This window comes from Ursus arctos, unplaced genomic scaffold (assembly GCF_023065955.2).
Source record: "Ursus arctos isolate Adak ecotype North America unplaced genomic scaffold, UrsArc2.0 scaffold_21, whole genome shotgun sequence".
Lineage (NCBI taxonomy): Eukaryota > Metazoa > Chordata > Mammalia > Carnivora > Ursidae > Ursus > Ursus arctos.
Window position 1 is genome coordinate 14,939,313 of NW_026622886.1, and position 19,538 is coordinate 14,958,850.

At 34.7% G+C, this 19,538-nt stretch overlaps 1 protein-coding gene across 5 annotated transcripts in view; it reads left to right on the forward strand.

Moving 5' to 3' along the window:
- ANKS1B (ankyrin repeat and sterile alpha motif domain containing 1B) overlaps positions 1 to 19,538 on the forward strand; it is a 1,053,061-nt gene that overhangs the window by 192,407 nt on the left and 841,116 nt on the right. For all 5 annotated transcript variants that reach the window (XM_044384492.2, XM_044384493.2, XM_044384494.2 and 2 more), the window contains exons 7-8: positions 2,376 to 2,489; positions 4,075 to 4,241. In XM_044384492.2, coding sequence (XP_044240427.1) covers positions 2,376 to 2,489; positions 4,075 to 4,241 — 281 coding nt within the window. The remainder of the gene's footprint in view (positions 1 to 2,375; positions 2,490 to 4,074; positions 4,242 to 19,538) is intronic.

Genomic DNA, 19,538 nt, shown 5'->3' on the forward strand with positions numbered 1-19,538 from the left:
ACATTTTTTAAACTTTTTTTTTTTTTTAAAGATTTTATTTATTTATTTGACAGAGATAGAGACAGCCAGTGAGAGAGGGAACACAAGTAGGGGGAGTGAGAGAGGGAGAAGCAGGCTCCCCACTGAGCAGGGAGCCTGATGTGGGGATCGATCCCATAACGCCGGGATCACGCCCTGAGCCGAAGGCAGACGCTTAACCGCTGTGCCACCCAGGCGCCCCGGTATACAACATTTTTGTTTACTCCCTATAGCACTTTATATTTATATAGAACTTTTGTCTCTAACTGGACTTTAAAAAAAACAGAGGCTTGTGAATAATATGTCTTTTGGGAAAAGCAAAATAAATGTCATCCACTCAAAAGAGGGCATGACATAATTACAGACATTTACTGTATTGATTTAACTGAGATGAAATTGTTATTATACAGGAGTTAACTATCTGTGTTCTCTTCAATGGTCAAGGTTCATTAGGTATGTGAACTTATGATAGGGTATATGGGATATCTTTGAATTTTTTAAATTGTTGGCAGATTTTAGAATGTGAAGGTGTTGTCTTTATTCTTTGCATTCTTGGGTCATAAATCAGTGGTACATTTCAAGTTTTATGGAAAGGTTATTTCACTAAAACCAATTTAGAGTAGATAAAATTACTATTTGTGTCCTGGAGGAAGAATTCACTTTACATAATAACTGTATTGGGTCAAAAATTTTAAGGGTAGACTTCCATAGGTTGCTTTCTTTGCCTAGTAGAATTGCCTTTAGGTAGAAACTGGATAGTATGAAGAGTCAGTTGGTTGGCATCAGAGCACAGACTTTCTTAACTAAATTTTAAGAAAAAGATTCCTTCTGAATAAAGACATGTAAGTAAAAGATCCCTATGGGGAGAGATCAATTGATTCAATCCTTTAGATGGAGACTGCAAACTAGCCACTGCAAGCTGAATGCTTTGGGCAGATAGCAGATATATTTTGTTTGGATTACATATTTTAGGCCTGTACTGTGTTTCCATAAAAATTGAATTAAGTCAAGCAGAGAAAGACAATTATCATATGGTTTCACTCATTTATGGAACATAAGAAATAGGAAGATCGGTAGGAGAAGGAAGGGAAGAATGAAGGGGGGATAAGCAGAAGGGGGAATGAACCATGAGAGACTGTGGACTCTGGGAAACAAACTGAGGGCTTCAGAGGGGAGGAGGGTGGGGATTGGGATAGGCCAGTGATGGGTATTAAGGAGGGCATGTATTGCATCAAAAACTGGGGATGTACTGTATGGTTATTTTGTTATTTTAACAAAATAAAAATTATAAAAAAAAGAATATTCCCTAGTTAAAAAAAATAATAACTTTCAAAATATAAAAATCGAGGATTTCAGCTAAAACTTCAGAGTTTTGTTTCTCAAAAAATGCAGGCTTTCGTTTTACTTTACTGTTGAACTTTAGATGGGGCATCTACTGTCTAGTTAATCATGCTCCACATGCTTTCTGTTTTCTCTGTGATATTGAGGCTGAGTGTTCGTTGACATTTATCCCTGCATTCATATGCCATTTTCCTTATGCTTAAGAGAAGAGTGAGATGTTTTCTTCTATCATGTCTATCTGGCTGTGCCACTTATTAGCTGTATGAATATGGTCAACTTAAAATCCTTCTCCTTCAGTTGTTGCCTTTAAATCTGAGACTGTAGTAGTGCCTGTGTCATAGTTTTGTGAGGATCAAGTGGGTTAACTTATTTTAAATACTTAGAACACTGCTGGGTGCATAGTAAGCCATATTTAAGTTTTAGCTGCTATTACTGTTATTATATCATAATCAAAATTGGAAAAATGAGAGATAGGCTGTGTGGAACATTACTTCAAGAATGAGAATGAACATTATTTCTCTGTGGAAATAAAGTTTAATATGCAATTACAAGAGTAGACAACATTATGACATAAATTTCATTCTTTTATGTTACCTGACTGGTTGTTGTAGCTATCTGAACATGATATCTCTGTTTAGATATCAAGTCTATTCAAATCATCTTTCAGAGGCTTTTAAATCTTCAGGTAGAATATATTTAAGGAAACTAAGGATGTTATTATGTCTTTAACAGGTGCATTTATTTTTAAGGAAAGAATGTGGCCAGTTTCGTTTTCACAAAAAGTGTTTATGAGTCTCTTCCTAAGTATCTTTTATGTTTAAAAGATTTAAATTAATAGTTCATCATGAAGTTGTTTCAGTTTGGTTGGTTTTTTGAAGTTCTTTTAAAAACTTAGGCTGTATTTAGAATATGAAGAAATAAATGAAAAACTGATCACTAGAAATAAAACAAAGTTTAGTTATTGATTTTAAAGTAAATGAATTTGACTATGTAATTTCAAAAACTTGTATGCACAGAATATTTGGAAGGCGTGGGAAGATCAGCAGTCCTTGAAGAGCACGTACAAGAAGATACAACACAAGAAATACATATTTCATCTCCTGTTGAGTCTCCTTCCCAAAAGACTAAGAGTGAGTAGCTAATTATAAAGCCCTTGAAATAATACTAGACGTTTATGTACAAATTTGTCCTATATGTACAAAAAAGGCTTGTAAAAATTTCAGGTCTAATAAGTTGTATCTTTTTTTTTTTTTTTAAGATTTTATTTATTTATTTGACAGAGATAGAGACAGCCAACGAGAGAGGGAACACAAGCAGGGGGAGTGGGAGAGGAAGAAGCAGGCTCACAGCAGAGGAGCCTGATGTGGGGCTCGATCCCATAATGCTGGGATCACGCCCTGAGCCGAAGGCAGACGCTTAACCGCTGTGCCACCCAGGCGCCCCAATAAGTTGTATCTTATACTCTATATTTTATCCATTTATTCAGCCAGCATTTTTTTTAAGAGAGGGAGACGGTGGGGGTAGGGAGAGAGAACCTTAAGCAGGCTCCACACCCAGCGAAGAGCCCAACAGGGGGGTTTGACAGTCATCATAGTGTTCAATCTCACAACCCTAAAACCATGACCTCAGCCGAAATCGAGATTCGGACACAGGCACCCATTCAGTCAACATTTATTGAGCTCTTCTATTTGTCAGACCCTACTCTTGGCCCTGACGTAGTAGTGAGCAAAATTAGCTGTGCCTGCTGTCATGAAGTTTACATGGAGTGGATATTTCATAGTAGATTTTCCCCCCCAAAATTAATTAATTAATCAATTAATTAATTAACTTGAGAGTGTGTGTGAGTGGGGGCACGGGCAGAAGAAGAGAGAGAATCTGAAGCAGACTCCCCACAGCATGCAGAGCACAACAAGGGGGCTTGACGCTCATCACAGGGCTCCATCCCAGGACACTGAGATCATGACCTGAGCTGAAATCAAGAGTCAGACAACTGAGCCATCCAGGTGCCCCTTTCTAAAATGTATTTTTAATGCAGAATAAAAATATTGATAACTGGATTATAACTGCTGGAGTTTTATTTTTTCCCCAGAAGAAATTACGGGTATAAGGTACCTTTTTGAGAATGATTAGAAAAATGCATATTTGCATGCAGCCAACAAAATATTCATATTTTGACAGACGATGCATATTATGTATCTGTTCCTTCTGTGTTTTTCCTTTATGTCACATAGCACAATTCTAATTTATTACTTATGTAATTATTTATCTAAATACATCCTATTTCTTTTTATTGAACCTAGGAAGTAGGCTTCCAGTACCATTTAAAATTTGTTAATGAGGTGTTGAATGAATTCTGTCCGTGAACTATAACGCCGGTGAAAGATTGTTGAAGATTAAATGTTACAGTGAATGAAGCCTTAGAAATTGTAATTCCAGATGCTTTTATGTACTTTAATATGTAAACCTTCAATACTTATTTCTATTTTGAATAAGAGTAATAATAGGCAAAATTGGGATTTCTCCTTGTCTTTTAATATTCTTTCACCTTATTATAGTTTAGTACCTTGTTTTCAACAGAATATTTTCTGACTTACTAAGTCTTGTTTGTCATAATACGCGTTCTATCACCATACTAGTCATATTTTTATTAGTTAATAGGAAGTTTTAGCAATAGCCTTTCTTGTAACTTTGAGAAAAATTACTGTCTTCTTACAGGTGAAACTGTGACTGGAGAATTATCAAAACTCTTGGATGAAATAAAACTCTGTCAGGAAAAGGATTATTCATTTGAAGATTTGTGCCACACAATATCAGACCACTACTTAGATAATTTGAGCAAGATTTCAGAGGAAGAACTTGGGAAAAATGGAAGCCAGAGTGTAGTAAGTAAGGGGGGAAGGAAGACAGTGCATCTGTCTTCGCCAATTCAATGTGTATCTGAGAGGCATGGGATTTGTGCATTATCCTATCTTCAGATTCTTCCTGTGTCAAATGTCAGATTCCCTATTGCTCCTTTTCTGATGTTCATTGGTGTTTTATTCTCACTGCATGTGTAGGGGAAGGAATGCTTTGATAAATCACTTATAGTTTGTGATGATCTTGCTACTGTTGACTTGCCTAAGAAATCATAATTTCTTTGATTATGTTCTTTTAGTTTTACTGGGCATGATGATACTAGTTTCCAAAGAAAGAAAAAAAATCTTCCTTTTGTCTTTTTTTCCCATTTTCTCCATGAACTGAGTCTACCCCATCTTAAAGAAAGATGGAGCTGGGCTATGTGTATATGTTCCCTAGTTACTTTGTATGTTATGGTAGGGGAGAGACATTGTAGAAGGTTTGACCTCCATATTTTTATAATCTTATGCAAATCCTTTATGCAAACTACTAGCTCAGAATCTAAATCATGAGTTAGAGATTCTTGCTCTTTAGATTTTTACATTAACACAATAGCAAAAACAAACAAACAAACCCAACAACCTCAAACTGTGGAGAATCAATTTAAAATTAGGATTTGTATATCTCTTTTGTGTCACGTAGAGGTAGGATTTATAGTGTGTACTGGTATTAAAGGAAATTCAGTATTATAACATGAAATTGTTACTTTTAGAACTTTTAATTTGTTATAGAAACATTACGTTTTCTTCAAAAGCTAATAAGAGTGGATTGTGTTAAGTATGTCATATTATTTATGAAAACTAAAAAAATTGCCAAGTATAGTTACTATTCTGAGAATGTTTACTTCATTTAGTTCCTTCATGTGCAACTTGTTTCCCAGGATAGTATTTGCTAGTCTAGCTCCATGGCTAGTCTTACTCCCTAGGCTGTCTTTGTTCTTTTTTTTTTTTTTTTTTTGCTTTGTTTCCTGCAGTGTCTTTTTTAAAGCATCGTATTATTGACCCCAATAAAAGCTCTTTATGAATAATTATGATTAATTATATATATACATATATATGTATATATAAATACATATAAGTTTTAACCAAATGAAATTTTTATATTAATATTTACTATAATGACTTTTACATCAGGACAAAATTTCCTGTTTAAAAATCTTAAACAATTTTATATCATCTCCAAATTACAAACCAGTTCATTTAACATTTTCTTGAAAGTTGGTTATAAATTAAAACATATTTATCCTACATAAATAATACATGCTATTTAGGTTTTTAGGTCTGCCCCTAATGATTTCTCTAAACTGACTTCTTCTCGCCCTCTACTTCTAAGCCTACAGATTTTCTGAAAGCCCTAATTTTCTAGACGAGTGGTTTCTAAACTTTTTTTGTTGTGTGTAGCATAGTAAACAAATTTTAAGCAAACATCCCAAATGCATGTGTTTATAAATTACATATATCTACTATTCTCAGAATGTATCATGTAAATTAGGCATATACTACAAGAGACATTCAAATAAGAGGGATAAAGAATAAATGTAAATAGAAGCTCTATCTTTTTTTTCTTTTACTCAGTGGGTATCTTGTGTACCCTGGGGTCTGCACATTTTACTTGGAGACTATGCTCACTCAGGCTTATAGATTTCAGGTAGTTATAGTAGGGGTTTTTAATATTATGAGAGTGACATAATTTGGGAGAATGATGGCCAACTGTTTGTTTTTTTTATAAGTCAAAGACTGTATTGTGATAGCAAGAGAGAAACTAATGCTCGTAAATTGAACTGAATTTCTTAAAATTCAAGCTTATCCTTTCACAGAATCAGTCTTTGTTCCTGTGACAAATCTTATATTGTGTTCCTTGAAAATATTGTCATATTAAATAATAAAGGTTACCTGAGGCAGAAAAGCAAAGGGTACATATGAGTAAGGGCAAGTAGTTCAATTCTTCTAGAATAATAGAGCTTATAAAGTGGGAAGATGGGAAAATAAAATTAGAAGGATAGGTTGACGTCAGGCCATAGATGATTTTGAATGTCAGGATAAGAGTTTTAGTATTTAGTTTTTAGAAAATGAGAAAAATCTAAAGGATTTTGAGCAGATGAAAGACATCATTGGAAGTCAGAAGATTAATCTAATAGAAACTTGTTATTGAATGTTTAAAAAGTAATCCAATTACTATACTAATACTATAGCCTGTGTTTTATTTGGGTTCGTTTGCTTTTGTTGAATATTTCTGTTCATCAAAAATGTTCCTTCAGAGTTTTGTTATGAATTGTACTCTCAAATTATGCAAAAATTTAATCAAGTACTTACAGATCACCTAATACAGATGTTTGTTACCACATTGTAAGTTATAGGATTTATAATAGCAGTAAAGAAACATGGTTCCTAACTTGAAGGAGTTCAAAATTCTTACTAGAAGAAGGCTTTAAATCACAGTGTACAGACAAGACTAACATATGAAACAACAGATATGGAAGAGCTGACATTTATTAGTTGCTTGCTATTTTAATGCTTTATATGATTTAAGCTACTTAATCCTCACAGTAATCTTAAGAGTGGATTTATAGACTTGGGAAATGACTCGGCTGGCAAGTTGCAGATCTAGGATTCAAACTCAGAGCCAATGTCTTTAATTCCCAGCTACATATCTCATAATAAATTACCCGGTAGCCAAAGGAATTTTTCAAAAAGGGAGAGATTAGTGAAGAGTTACTGGGATTCATTGAAGGCTTCGTGGAGGTAGGGAGAGACCAACTTGGGCCCCGGAAAGAGAAGGAGATGTGCCTTTTATTTGTTTTAGAATGAATGAATGAATAAGTGAGTGAATGGGAGAGGATTCCAGCTTGTAGAAACAGTATGTGCAAAAGCACAGAGGTGAGACATCGCATATAATTTGAGAATAATCTTTTTATCATGAGTTGATTTTGGAAAGTAGTGGGAAACAAATTTGGGTAAGTAACGATAATACCTAACACTTACAGAGCACATTGTTTATATTAATTGATTTAATCTTCACAATAACCCTGAGGTAGGTGGTATTTTTCCTCCCATTTTACAGATGAGAAAATGGAGGCACAGAGAACTTTTATGATTTTCCCATGTATATATGGTAATTGCCAGAGCCAGGATCTGAACACAGGCAGTCTGGGGCTGGTGCCATATCCAGTACCACTCAGCTGTTTTGTTAAGGGCAGATAATTAGATTTGGGAAACTAGTCAGAAGTTTAATATTGGTGGTGAAGAGAATAAACTCTTGAGTAGGAGAGTTCTGTCTTGAAGGTGACATTTTGGGAAGATAAAAATGGTAACTGTAGTCAGATGTTCTGGAAGAGATTAGTGATTCTCAGCAATGGTAATATGTGAGATGTATTTGGAGAGGCTTCAAAAAATACTGACCAACTAGACCAACTAAATCAGAATTGTTTTGGATGGCCCTGAGCCTTTTTCTTGTAGAAAGCTAGTATGTACATTGTTGGTGTAGAGGACTAAAAATCTTCCAGGGCCTTACTGAGGTAATTCAGAACTGAGATGCCAAGTCAGAACTGAGGTCTTGATAACAACCACAAAATTACACAATTTTAGAGCTAGAATAAATCTCATCATGGGTCTTCCAGTATCCAGCCTAATTCTCCCACTCCCCGTGTAAGAGTGTCTCAAAAATCTCTTGAGTTAGAGACATTTTCAGTTTATCATCAAAGAAAATTCCCAGTGTAGTGATAAATTAAATTATTTCTATAATACATTGGAATATTAAATGTGGAATAATATTTTTGCTTATTCACATTATTGACTGAAGGATGGGCATTTGGGTTCAGTTAAAATTTAATTTTAGGTGATACGAAATACCCAACTTGTTCATCATAATATGACAAATAATTCCAAAAGTAATTTAGAAGAAATCAAAACGTAAGGAAAATTTATTTTGTAGCATCTATATTACTAATAAATGTATTTTCCATATTAATGATGTGCCTTGAATTTTGGGAGTATTTTAACTATTCTTAGTTCCATTTAGCTTTCATTGCCTTTTTTCTTCCAATAGAGGGCACTCTAATTCAGTAATTTAAAATACAAAATCAGCTGTCTTATGTAAGAACTTTACTTTTGAATTAGAGATTTCTGGTTTTATTAAAATATTAGCCTTAGGTAGTAGTTTGAACAATTTTACTAATATAAGTGAATTAAAAATTAAATTCTTATTATGATTAAATGTATTCAATTGGAGGTTTTACATTTGATGTGAAGGCTAGCTCCAGTTAAAATTACATTTTCCCTTGCATAAATTTTAATTCAAAAGTTAGTCTGTTTTAAGTGCTTTTATAATATGCATATGGAGCCATTTCTAAGTTGAATTAGGACATTATATAATCTAGAATGTAAATTTTGAAGAAATATAAATATCTTTACATTCTTAAGCAACCCATGAAATTCAGAATTTTGAAAGAATATAAAATAATCTGAAAAAATGTCCTATTCTCTTCATTTATTTTCCCAGGGCATATATTCAGTTTCTTCCTCCATGTGTATAAACAATGTGCAAAACTCTGAAATGTGAATACATATACCATAGAGAAATTTGATTATAACATAAAGATCATTAGAGGAGACTTCAGAATCTAGGTTTTGGGAAAACTTTTTTTTAAAGATTTGAAATAGAAAAATCATATTGCTTCATTAGCTTATGTCTCTAAGAAATAAATAGGAAGCTTCAGGTATGAAATGAAATTATGTTTTTTCTCCTAAGGGAAATCTGGATATAAATAGCACATAAGACTTGTTGTTTGAAAGAGGTTGTGTTGGCAGGTTTTGCGCAATTTTAAATCAACCAGTATACCTCTTTTCTGTTATTTTACTTTCTTTTCCAATGCAAAATCTTTAATTACATGTAAACTTTCTGAAGTATGAGATATTTTACTTTAGTATATCAAGATTTTAAGGTTCAGCATCTCAGTTTTTATACCAATTGTCTGTAACCTGCTTGAGAACACTGTTGGGGGAGTGTGTTGGGGAGTCTCCATAGGAAAATATACTTAATTTGGTGCCAGAATTCATCAAGTCTTAAAGGTCAGTAGAATCAAATTAGGTTGCCTAGAATACAAATGGTGTTTATAAAACAATGTTTACTTTCAAAAATGTAATTTCTAGAGCTTAATATCGGGAATGTACCAACTTCAGAATTGTGAGAGACTTTGGTGGCTGTCTCATCCAGTTCCTATCAGATTTACAGCACTTTGGGAAATGAATTTTCTGAAACATAAAATAGAGGGTTCTTCTTACAGGAATATAACTGATTCCTTAGCACATAATGAGTTTCCTTTTTTTTTTTTTTTTTTTATAGTGGAACTGAATCTTAAGCAGTGGTAACTATTACCTTATTGGGAATATAGTATTCAGAATATTTCTAACTGAAATAATTCTTGTCATATAGTTGAACAAATATTTTGGCAGTGGTGACCCAAGGCTGCTGTGCACTGGGCTTGGATTGTGCTAACAGATTTTCCAGGATATTTAGTGAATGCATAGATTCTGTTGACCTACTCATGTTAATATTTTGAAGCTAATAGCATATTTATGTACCATATATACCTACAAAGAAAAATCCAGAATCAGAATGGTAAGATTTTTGTCCCTCGTCTCATCTCAGGAAGAACTTGTACCTGAAGCGAATATAAGAAGATCTTTGAGATATCCTTGGCTTCTAGAATAGAGGAGTCATTCTTCTGAACTTCCAACATAATTGCTTTTCCCTTTCATGATGCATCTCTTTGTTCTGCTTTGTCTTGTAGGTCTACACATTTTTATATTATTTCTTACAGACTTCTTAATGGTTAGATCTATATTTGATTGATCTCCATAATCGCATCCTGCCTAGCACAGTACCTTGCATGTAGTCTCTCACTGAAATGTTATTGAATGATAAGTGCATGAAAAGGCAAACACTGTGTAGAGGAGTACATATAAACCAATGTTGTAAATGAACCATTTTTTATTGAAAAACATGTTTAATTATTTGGAGATGAATTACACAGTCCAAGGACAGGTTTTTCCTGTTCTGCCACTTACTAGCAGGGTGTCCTTTGGAAGTGCTGGAAGTTTCCAAGCTTTAGTTTCCTCCAGTTAAAAAAGTTTATTATGGCCTTCTGTCAAGTTACAGAAAAAGAGCTACTCTCTTTTGTGCTGCTGAAGAAATGCCATTTTGATTTTTATGTTTCATAGATTTTGTTCAACTTTGTCCAGACTCTCAAATAACCACTCAATATCAACCCAAAAGGGATTTCTCTAGTGAGGTGCTAAATGTTTTATTCTTGGATTGGTGTTAGTCAGTATTTGCCATTAAAAATATACCCAGTCATCCATCATAATCAGGTCTGCAGATGTTAAGGAGGACTAACAAACATGGCAAATAATTGAACTTACATGAAAAATTACCTCAATAAAAAGATTCTTGCTTCAAAGTAAAAACAGAATTCAGTGGGAGTTACAATAAAATAAAATCCTATAATTAGATTCCTAAAAATTCAGTGGTTTAAGTATAAGATTGGAAAAATTTAATTGGGGAAGAGGTGCATTCGAAAAGTTCTAGGGTATATAAATGATAACTACAGTGTGAACCAACTGTGAGTAGTGGCTGAAAAATCAATAAATACTGGCCAAACTCTGATCTCTGCAAATAATTATAATACTAGAAGCTAGCATCTATATTGTACTAAGTTTAATCTATGTACTAGACATTGTGGTAGGCATGTTAAAATCATTATCTTTTTTATTCCTCACGATAATGCCATGAGCTAGGTTTTATTATCCTCAATGTGGAAATCAAGAGTAAAACAACTTGTCCAGGGTTATACAACTACCCAAAGGTAAAACTGGGGTCTAAATTTAGGTCTGATATCTTCCAGGGTCATGATCCTAACTTACTGGATAGTCATGATAGTCATGTCATTAGTGGTTATTAGTGACAGTCATTCTGCTGTCATTAATATCTTCCACATTGATCTACCCTCACCTTTTCATCATTCTTGCTGTTTTGCAAGTGCAGACTCTCATTACCTCTTACTGAGTTGTTTTAAGTTTTTTATTCTGTCCACGTGTTTCTAGGGTCTCCTTGTCATTTGCTCCAGTTTTTTCTTAATACTACTGCTAAATCAGTGTTCCTTAAGTGCAGTTCTGATCATGTCACTCTTGTTCTCAAAGCTAGACTGTAAAAATTAAATATAGATTTTTAACTTTGGCGCTCAAGCCTCCTTCTTCCAGCTTTGTTATATATTTTCAGCTTTCTCCCTTTAATGTCTTAGATAAATAAGATGTTTTGATAAAATGGGTTACTCTGAAGCATGTCTGTCTTCCCTTATCTCTGCCCATGTTCACAGTGTTTGATTCATACATAATTCTTTTCTCTATTTTCTACATATTGAAAACCATCCTTCATAAAACCTTTTATTAAAAATATTACAAGACCTTTTTTGATCCTTCTATTAAAAGCCAACTATTTGGATTGGATATCATTACATTTTATTTATAAATATGTAAAGTAAATTTCATAGTCTGCTTTGTATTTCTTGTGCATGAATCTGTTTTGGCTTTGCTTATAAACCTCTTGGTGACAAGGGAAGTACTTACCTCTGCGTGTGTGAGGAATTTACCATGGTTCTTCACTCATGTGCTTAATAAACTTTTGTGTTGAATTGATATGATAGGCCATGGACATCAGAAAGTCTGTTTGATAACTGAATGTAGGTACAGATCTATGGATAAAGCTCTAGGATGGTGTCTTTCTAATCTCAGAAGAACTTCTGTTGATTGATGTTTCAAATGATGAATGTCTCACCATTTATTTTGAGGATGACATGAAATACCTGGTCAAACTATACTATAAACTTCCTCATAACATAAAAACACCAACATCTTGTACCAAGTCATATCTTTCTTATGTAGTAATGTCTCTTTCATTGACAATAAGGAAATCTTACATTATAAATACTCTGTTTGGTTCCTAATAACACGTATAATGGAAATCTGCTGTAAGAATATAGGAACACCTCATTTATATTTTAATATTCAAATTCTTCAAGTATTCTGTGGTAAGCTTTTTAAAAATTCATCCGTGTTATTCTTTCTGTGTTAGTTGAGATGAGCTATTTTTGAAGCAGTTTTTTCCTGTTAATCATCAAGAAAATGGGCTTAAGCAAATCCCCTGGGTTTTTTCCCCCGAATTATTAATGATTCCTGCTAATTATGACGGTCCTAACTAATACATGGTATTATTATGTGCATGTGCTTAAATGTGTTTGACACAAAAATACCTCTCTGTATCACAAGCATTCCATTAAGGTATCCCAAGGCAATAAACTCGCTTTCTAGAGAATTGTAAACTTTATATATTTGAAATTTAGGAAGCTTGTGAAGTTATCATTTTATCTACTTTGCAGCTACAACATGTCAGTTTTTATTTTGATACTTTCATTCTCTCTGACCTCTCTCTAATCTCCAACTTCCTCATAGAAGGACCTATTATGATTTCCCTGAGAATCTATACTTAATACTCAGGAACTAACAGTAATTTTAATTGAAATTGCTAATTGAAATTTTAGTAGTAACTTGACTTTCTTCTAACCTCACTTTCTGGATAATGACGATGTTAACTTTCGACAACTTTCAGCCACATGCTACAGTTACCTCATTCATTCATCATATAATGTACCTAATTTGTAATTCTGTTTCAAGGTACACATTTGAGAATTCTTGATTCTCTTTTGGAATAAGGCCTTGGACAGCTTGCCATTGTAGAAGAATCCCATTTTGCTTGCTAATGCCAAAGAAATCAGTCTGGAGTCTGAGCTTAAAGAGACATGTCAGTGGTGATAATCACTTATCTCTGTGTTCAGGGAAATGTTTTTCACCTTGAAGAGCAAAGTAATTCTAATGAAATAGTGGACTAGCGACCCAGAGAAAAATTACTGAAAGTGCTCGCACTTCTAACATTTTATCATGAGACCATTTGAGACATGACTACTGAATATTAGAATTCAGTCAACCTTGAACAGCTGAGGAATTAAGATTCTCCATTATGTAATCAAAGTCAATAAAAGTAGAGGGAAGAGATACTGTGTGGCCTGCTTTAATCTCAGGCCTAGATTTTTTTTAAAATGATTTTTTATTATATTATGTTAGTCACCATACAGTACATCCCCGGTTTCCGATGTAAGGCTCGATGATTCATTAGTTGTGTATAACACCCAGTGCACCATGCAATACGTGCCCTTCTTACTACCCATCACCGGTCTATCCCATTCCCCCACCCCCCTCCCCTCTGAGGCCCTCAGTTTGTTTCTCATAGTCCAAAGTCTCTCATGTTTCATTCCCCCTTCTGATTACCCCCCCTTTCTTTATCCCTTTCTTCCCCTACTGATCATCCTAGCTCTTATGTTCCATAGATGAGAGAAATCATATGATAGTTGTCTTTCTCTGCTTGACTTATTTCACTTAGCATTATCTCCTCCAGTGCTGTCCATGTTGTAGCAAATGTTGAGAACTTGTTCTTTCTGATAGCTGAGTAATATTCCATTGTATATATGGACCACAACTTCTTAATCCAGTCATCTGTTGAAGGGCATCTCATCAGGCCTAGATTTTTAAAATTGTCTCATGTTATTTTCACTTTCCTTTGCCAGGATTTTTATTTCAACTATCTATGCTTTTTATTTTATTTTTAAAAAAGATTTATTTGTTTATTTTGAGAGAGAGAGTGAGTGCAGAGTAAGAGAATCTTTCACGCAGACTCCCTACTGAGGGAGGAGCCTGATGCGGGTCTCAGTCCCACAACCCATGAGATCATGACCCTAGCTGAAACGAAGAGTTGGAGGTTTAACTGACCAAGCCACCCAGGTGTCCCAAGCATCTGTGCTTTTTAAAGCTCAAATGTTTTGGTTGCTTACAGTTTCACAACAGTGCTATTTATTTGATAGCTGCTTATGCTATCAAATAATTAACAATGAGAAACAAAGTCTTAATTTGGAGAAAAATGAGGTAATCAAGAAGATGAATTTAACAAGAAATGAGGAACTCTAAAATGAACGAAGATAATGAACCCAGTGAGAATTGTATCACTAAAGTGGATATTGCTTGTCCCCAAAATAAATGAGACAACACTGACATGTTATATCTTTTCCTATAATTATTCTTTCTGTGTTGCTGAAATAAATCTATTCTTGAAGGCTTATAGAATATTCCCTTTTAGCCTTTGATCCTACTCTTACTTAGTTTGGTGCCAGTTTCCTAAATATTGAAAATATCTTTATCGTCATAATTACCATTTTCACTATCGCTAACTTACTGAGACCCTGCATTAAGGAATTATACTAATTTAATCAATGGCATGTATTTGTAACTTAGAGTGACATTACAGTGTAGAGAGCAAGAGTTTTGAGCCCAGACTTGTATTTGAATCCAAATTCTACTTCTTAGATGAATATTAACTTGATCTTTATATTACTACTGAATAGTAATGTTTCTATAGTCTTTCTCACTTCAGCCTACTGAATCAGAATGTCTGGAAGTGGATTATTATTAATATTTTTAAAAGATTTTATTTATTTATTTATTTATTTAGAAAGAGAGCAAGGGGAGAGGCAGAGGGAAAGTGAGAGGGAGATCTCAAGCAGACTGTGCTGAATGTGGAGCCCAACACAGGGCTCCATCTCATGACTGAGATCGTGACCTGAGCTGAAATCAAAGTCAGACACTTAGCTGACTGAGCCATCTGGGTGTCCCTGGAAGTGGATTATTTTTAATAAACTTCCCAGATGATTCTTATATTCAAAAGTTTGTGCACACTGCACTAGAATATTTTTTAAATGTTGATTTCTTAGATAATCAACTATTCACACCCATTTTCTTGCCCTCACAGATCTGTGGATCTCAGATTACAATGATATGACCCTAATTTGCCTTTGCCTTCTTTTTCTGCTCCTATGAGTACAAATTTGATTGGTCGTCAGGGCAAAATAATTTACCTTTTAAGGGTTGTTTCTTCTATTTCTATGAAAAAATGCCATTGGAATTTTGATTACATTAAATCTATAAATGACTTTGTGGGAATGTTTAACAATATCAAGTCTTCCAATCCATGGACACAGAATATCTTTCCATTGGTTTGTGTCGTCTTTAATTTTTTTCATTAAAGTCTTATAGTTTTCTGTGTACAGATCTTTCCCTTTCTTGGCTAAATTTATTCCTAACTATTAAATTGTTTTTTATGCTATTGTGAATAGGATTGTTTCCTTTATTTCTTTTTTAAATGTTTTGTTGTTTGCGTATAGAAATGCAACTGATTTCTGTATGTTGGCTTTGTATCCTGCGATTTTACTGAATTTGTTGATTAGTTCTAGTGTTTTGGTGGAGTCTTTAAGATTTTCTTTGTATAAAATCATATCATGTGCAAACAGACAATTTTACTTTTTCCTTTTCTGATTTGAATGCCTTTTATTTATTTTTCTTGCCTCATTGTTCTGGCTGGGACTTCCAGTACTATGTTTAATAGGAGTGGTGAAGGTGGGCATCCTTGTCTTCTTCCTCATCTTAGAACAAAAACTTTCAACCTTTCACCATTGAGGATGATGTTAACTGTGGGCTTGTCATATATGGCCTTTATTACATTGAAATATGTTCCTTCTGTACCCAAGTTGTTGAATGTTTTTATCACGAAAGGATATTTTGTCAGATGCTTTTTCTGCATCTATTGAGAGGACCATATGATTTTTATTTTATATTCTATATAACTTAACTTTAAATTAATTCTTTTATACTTTAAATTACATGAGAATGTTAAAATACCACATAAAGTATAAACTAGTATTTAAGAGAATATATTATCATCCTTCACTTACTCTCATTTTCAGTTCTTCAAACTTACAGACTACATTCATTGCTGCTCTCTTGTTCCTTACCATTCTGTCTTCTCCCTCACAACCTCCCCCCCACCCAATACCTGCTTCTCCCTACCCTCTTCATTTAAGTAAAATTCTATAAGAATGAAATTGTAAACCCAGGAACAGCATTTTATTTTTTATTGTCTATCCCAAGTGCCTGTTAGCATTCTTAGCGTATAGTAAGTGCTCAATAATTTTTTTTGATCATTCAACTACGTTTTAAAAATTTGATATTACCAGTGTCTTCCTTCTTACTTATTCTATTATAACTAATCAGAACTCATTTTATCCTTGCATAACTATGACTTCCAAGGTTCTGGGTTACATAAATTAAGATGAGGTCATTTCACCAACATAATCTTAGAAAATTGTATTGGCTCAATAGCATCCTTCATGAGAGTTAAGTAAAGTGCCAGCTAATGCCTCAGTCAGATGATATTCTCAGATTGTGTTTCACATTTATACTTATTAATATCTTTATAAGGTTTTATTGCCTTTCTGATAGACTGTATAACCAACACCCCACACAGGACAAAAGCGTGCATACCTGTGTGTGCATGTGTGTGTGAAGAGGAAGATGGAGAAAAAGAAGGGAGACTGGAAGAGGAAGAGAAAGATCATAATATCATCAGTAGGGACTTTTGCCTTTGCCCTTTGATTTATGAGTTCTCTAATTTTATCTTATCCTTTGAAGCAAGAGGCATTTTATGATTTTTGGGAATCTAACCATAAACCCTGAAGAATCTGATCTTTTCTGTAACCTAATTAAAGAGATGCTTTGATCATGGGGCGCCTGGGTGGCACAGCGGTTAAGCGTCTGCCTTCGGCTCAGGGCGTGATCCCGGCGTTACAGGATTGAGCCCCACATCAGGCTCCTCCGCTATGAGCCTGCTTCTTCCTCTACCGCTCCCCCTGCTTGTGTTCCCTCTCTCGCTGGCTGTCTCTATCTCTGTCAAATAAATAAATAAAATCTTAAAAAAAAAAAAAAAGAGATGCTTTGATCGTTTATAATCCTGGAGGCATATTTACTTAACCAAGATATTCTGACTTATGCTTAGCAGTGAGAATAACCGGGAGTGGGGTGTGGTTGTTTACTTATAGTGGCTAGAGGAGGAGAGATAAACTGTTACATGAAGGAGGAGAAGGATCCAGTCACATAAATAACAAGGAAAGAAAATTTGGAATAAAAGGAAATACTGTTTCCTGAGGCGGGAAAGAACTTATTATGTTTAAGTCCCAGAAAAGAGGACATTGGTTTATACTGAGGTATAGTGAACAGGGTAGAGAATAAAATGGAACGAAGTTGGAAATCCAGATTAGACAGGGTCTTATAGGTCATGGAAAATGGTTTCATTTTTTTTTAATCAAAAATTTTTAAGCTGGAAAGTGATATAATTATGGCAGCAAAGTTGGAAAGTCTGCCTCTTCTAAATTCACTGATAATTCTGTTTTAATATCAGATGTCTGTATGGTATTTATAGCATAAATAATACATTTAATAATATGATCAATGGTAATTTATCATGAATCTGCTGTGTGGTAGGTTCTGTGCTAGGCACTGAGATATGTGTAGCAGTCAATAAGATTGATAGGGTCCTTGCTATCATTGAACTTCTGGTTTAGCAGCAGGTATAGACATGGACATAGGCAATTATGAGATAGTATAATACGTTTTATAATGGAGGAAATACAAGGTAGTAATTAAACACATAGGAAACATATTGGACTCAGATTTGGGTGATTAGGGCGGACTTTCCAAATTTGATTCTTTTCTCTTTGATTCTTCTTATATCAACCAGGTAACCACTCTCCTAATTGTATTCTCCTTAGCTTGTCTCCTTTCTTTTCACAGACCCTAGCTTTTTATTCTTTCTATTATTTCTTAGGCATTCTCTTCCACAGAGAGCTGCTTTTTGAGCTCAGATAGTAACTAAGTGCTATTTATTTCCAAATCTATAATTCTACCTTCAACTTCTCACTACTTTCCAGTTCTTTTCTCAAACATCCCATTGTCATTTCAAACTGAACCTATGAAAATGCAAATGAATCGTCTTCCCACCTGAATCTATGCCTGTACCCATTTTCCATTTTTCTTTCATTCTTCCAGCACAGATATGTTCATATTTTGTTTGATTCTTTCCTGTTTTTTCATTCTTCTGGTCTACTAGAGAGTTCCCCTTTGTTTATTCTCATCATCCCTGCTGGACCACACTTCCCATTCCAGGAACTGCCTCATTTCTTTATTCATTTTTACACTAAAATTCTGCGAGAATGTTTTTTCTTTTTCCCATGTCTCTCCTCCATTTTCTCTTAAAACCAGTTTAATCAGGCTTTCTCCTTCGCCAGGTCCCAGAACTGCCTTACAGAGTTCTCTACTGACTTCCACATTGCTAATTCCAGTAGACATTTCTTAGTCCTTTTCTTACTTGATCTTTGAGGAGCATTTGCCAAAGTTGACCATATTATCCTCTTTCACATGCATACTTTCTTCACTTGACTTCCTAGACACCACACTCTCCTGATTTTCTTCCTTCTTGGCTGGCTACTCCCTTTCAGTCTCCTTTGCTGGTTCCTTCTTATATCCCTGACCACATAACACTAAAGTGCCATAGGGCTCATTCCCTGGACTTCTCTTTTTTATCTGCACTGACTCTTTTGGCCCAGCATGCTGAACAGTCTCACAGCTTTAAATACCTATTATGGGCCAGCGTATCCCATGTTTACAGCTACAGCTTAGATGCTCTCCTGAACTCCACATTCTTGTACTTAATTATCTGACATCTCCACTCATGTCTAATATCCTTCTCAAACTAAACATGGATAAAATTGAACTTCTGCATTTCTCCCACAAACCTCCTGGTCCCTCATTTTTCCCATTTCAGTAAATAGCAACTCTGTCCATCCAAACTCTGTCCTCCAAAACCTTGGAGTGGTCCCATACCCCTCTCTTTTCTCATGCCCCACAAGCAATTGGTCTTGAAATCCTACTACCTCTTCCTTCAAAATATGTCTAGGATCCAACCATTTCTTACCAGCCTCACTACTGCCACTCTGGTCTAAGCCACTGCCATCCTTTACCTGGATTATTAAATTGGTATTCCTGTTACCACCATTGCCCCTCCCTAAAGGGTATTCTTTTTTTTTCTCTCCCAGCAGAACTGTGAAAGGTTTATTAAGGGGATACCAGAAGAGACAAAGCACAGGTGACAGAATGGGCAGGGAAAACATTCAGACCATTAGGCAGATCTGACACATTTTCTAAATATATACTCTTCACATCCTGGTTGTTACTGCTCAAGGGAGGTCTTCAAATTTCAAGCTGATTGTCCCTGCAGCATAGGTGCAGGTGAAGGGT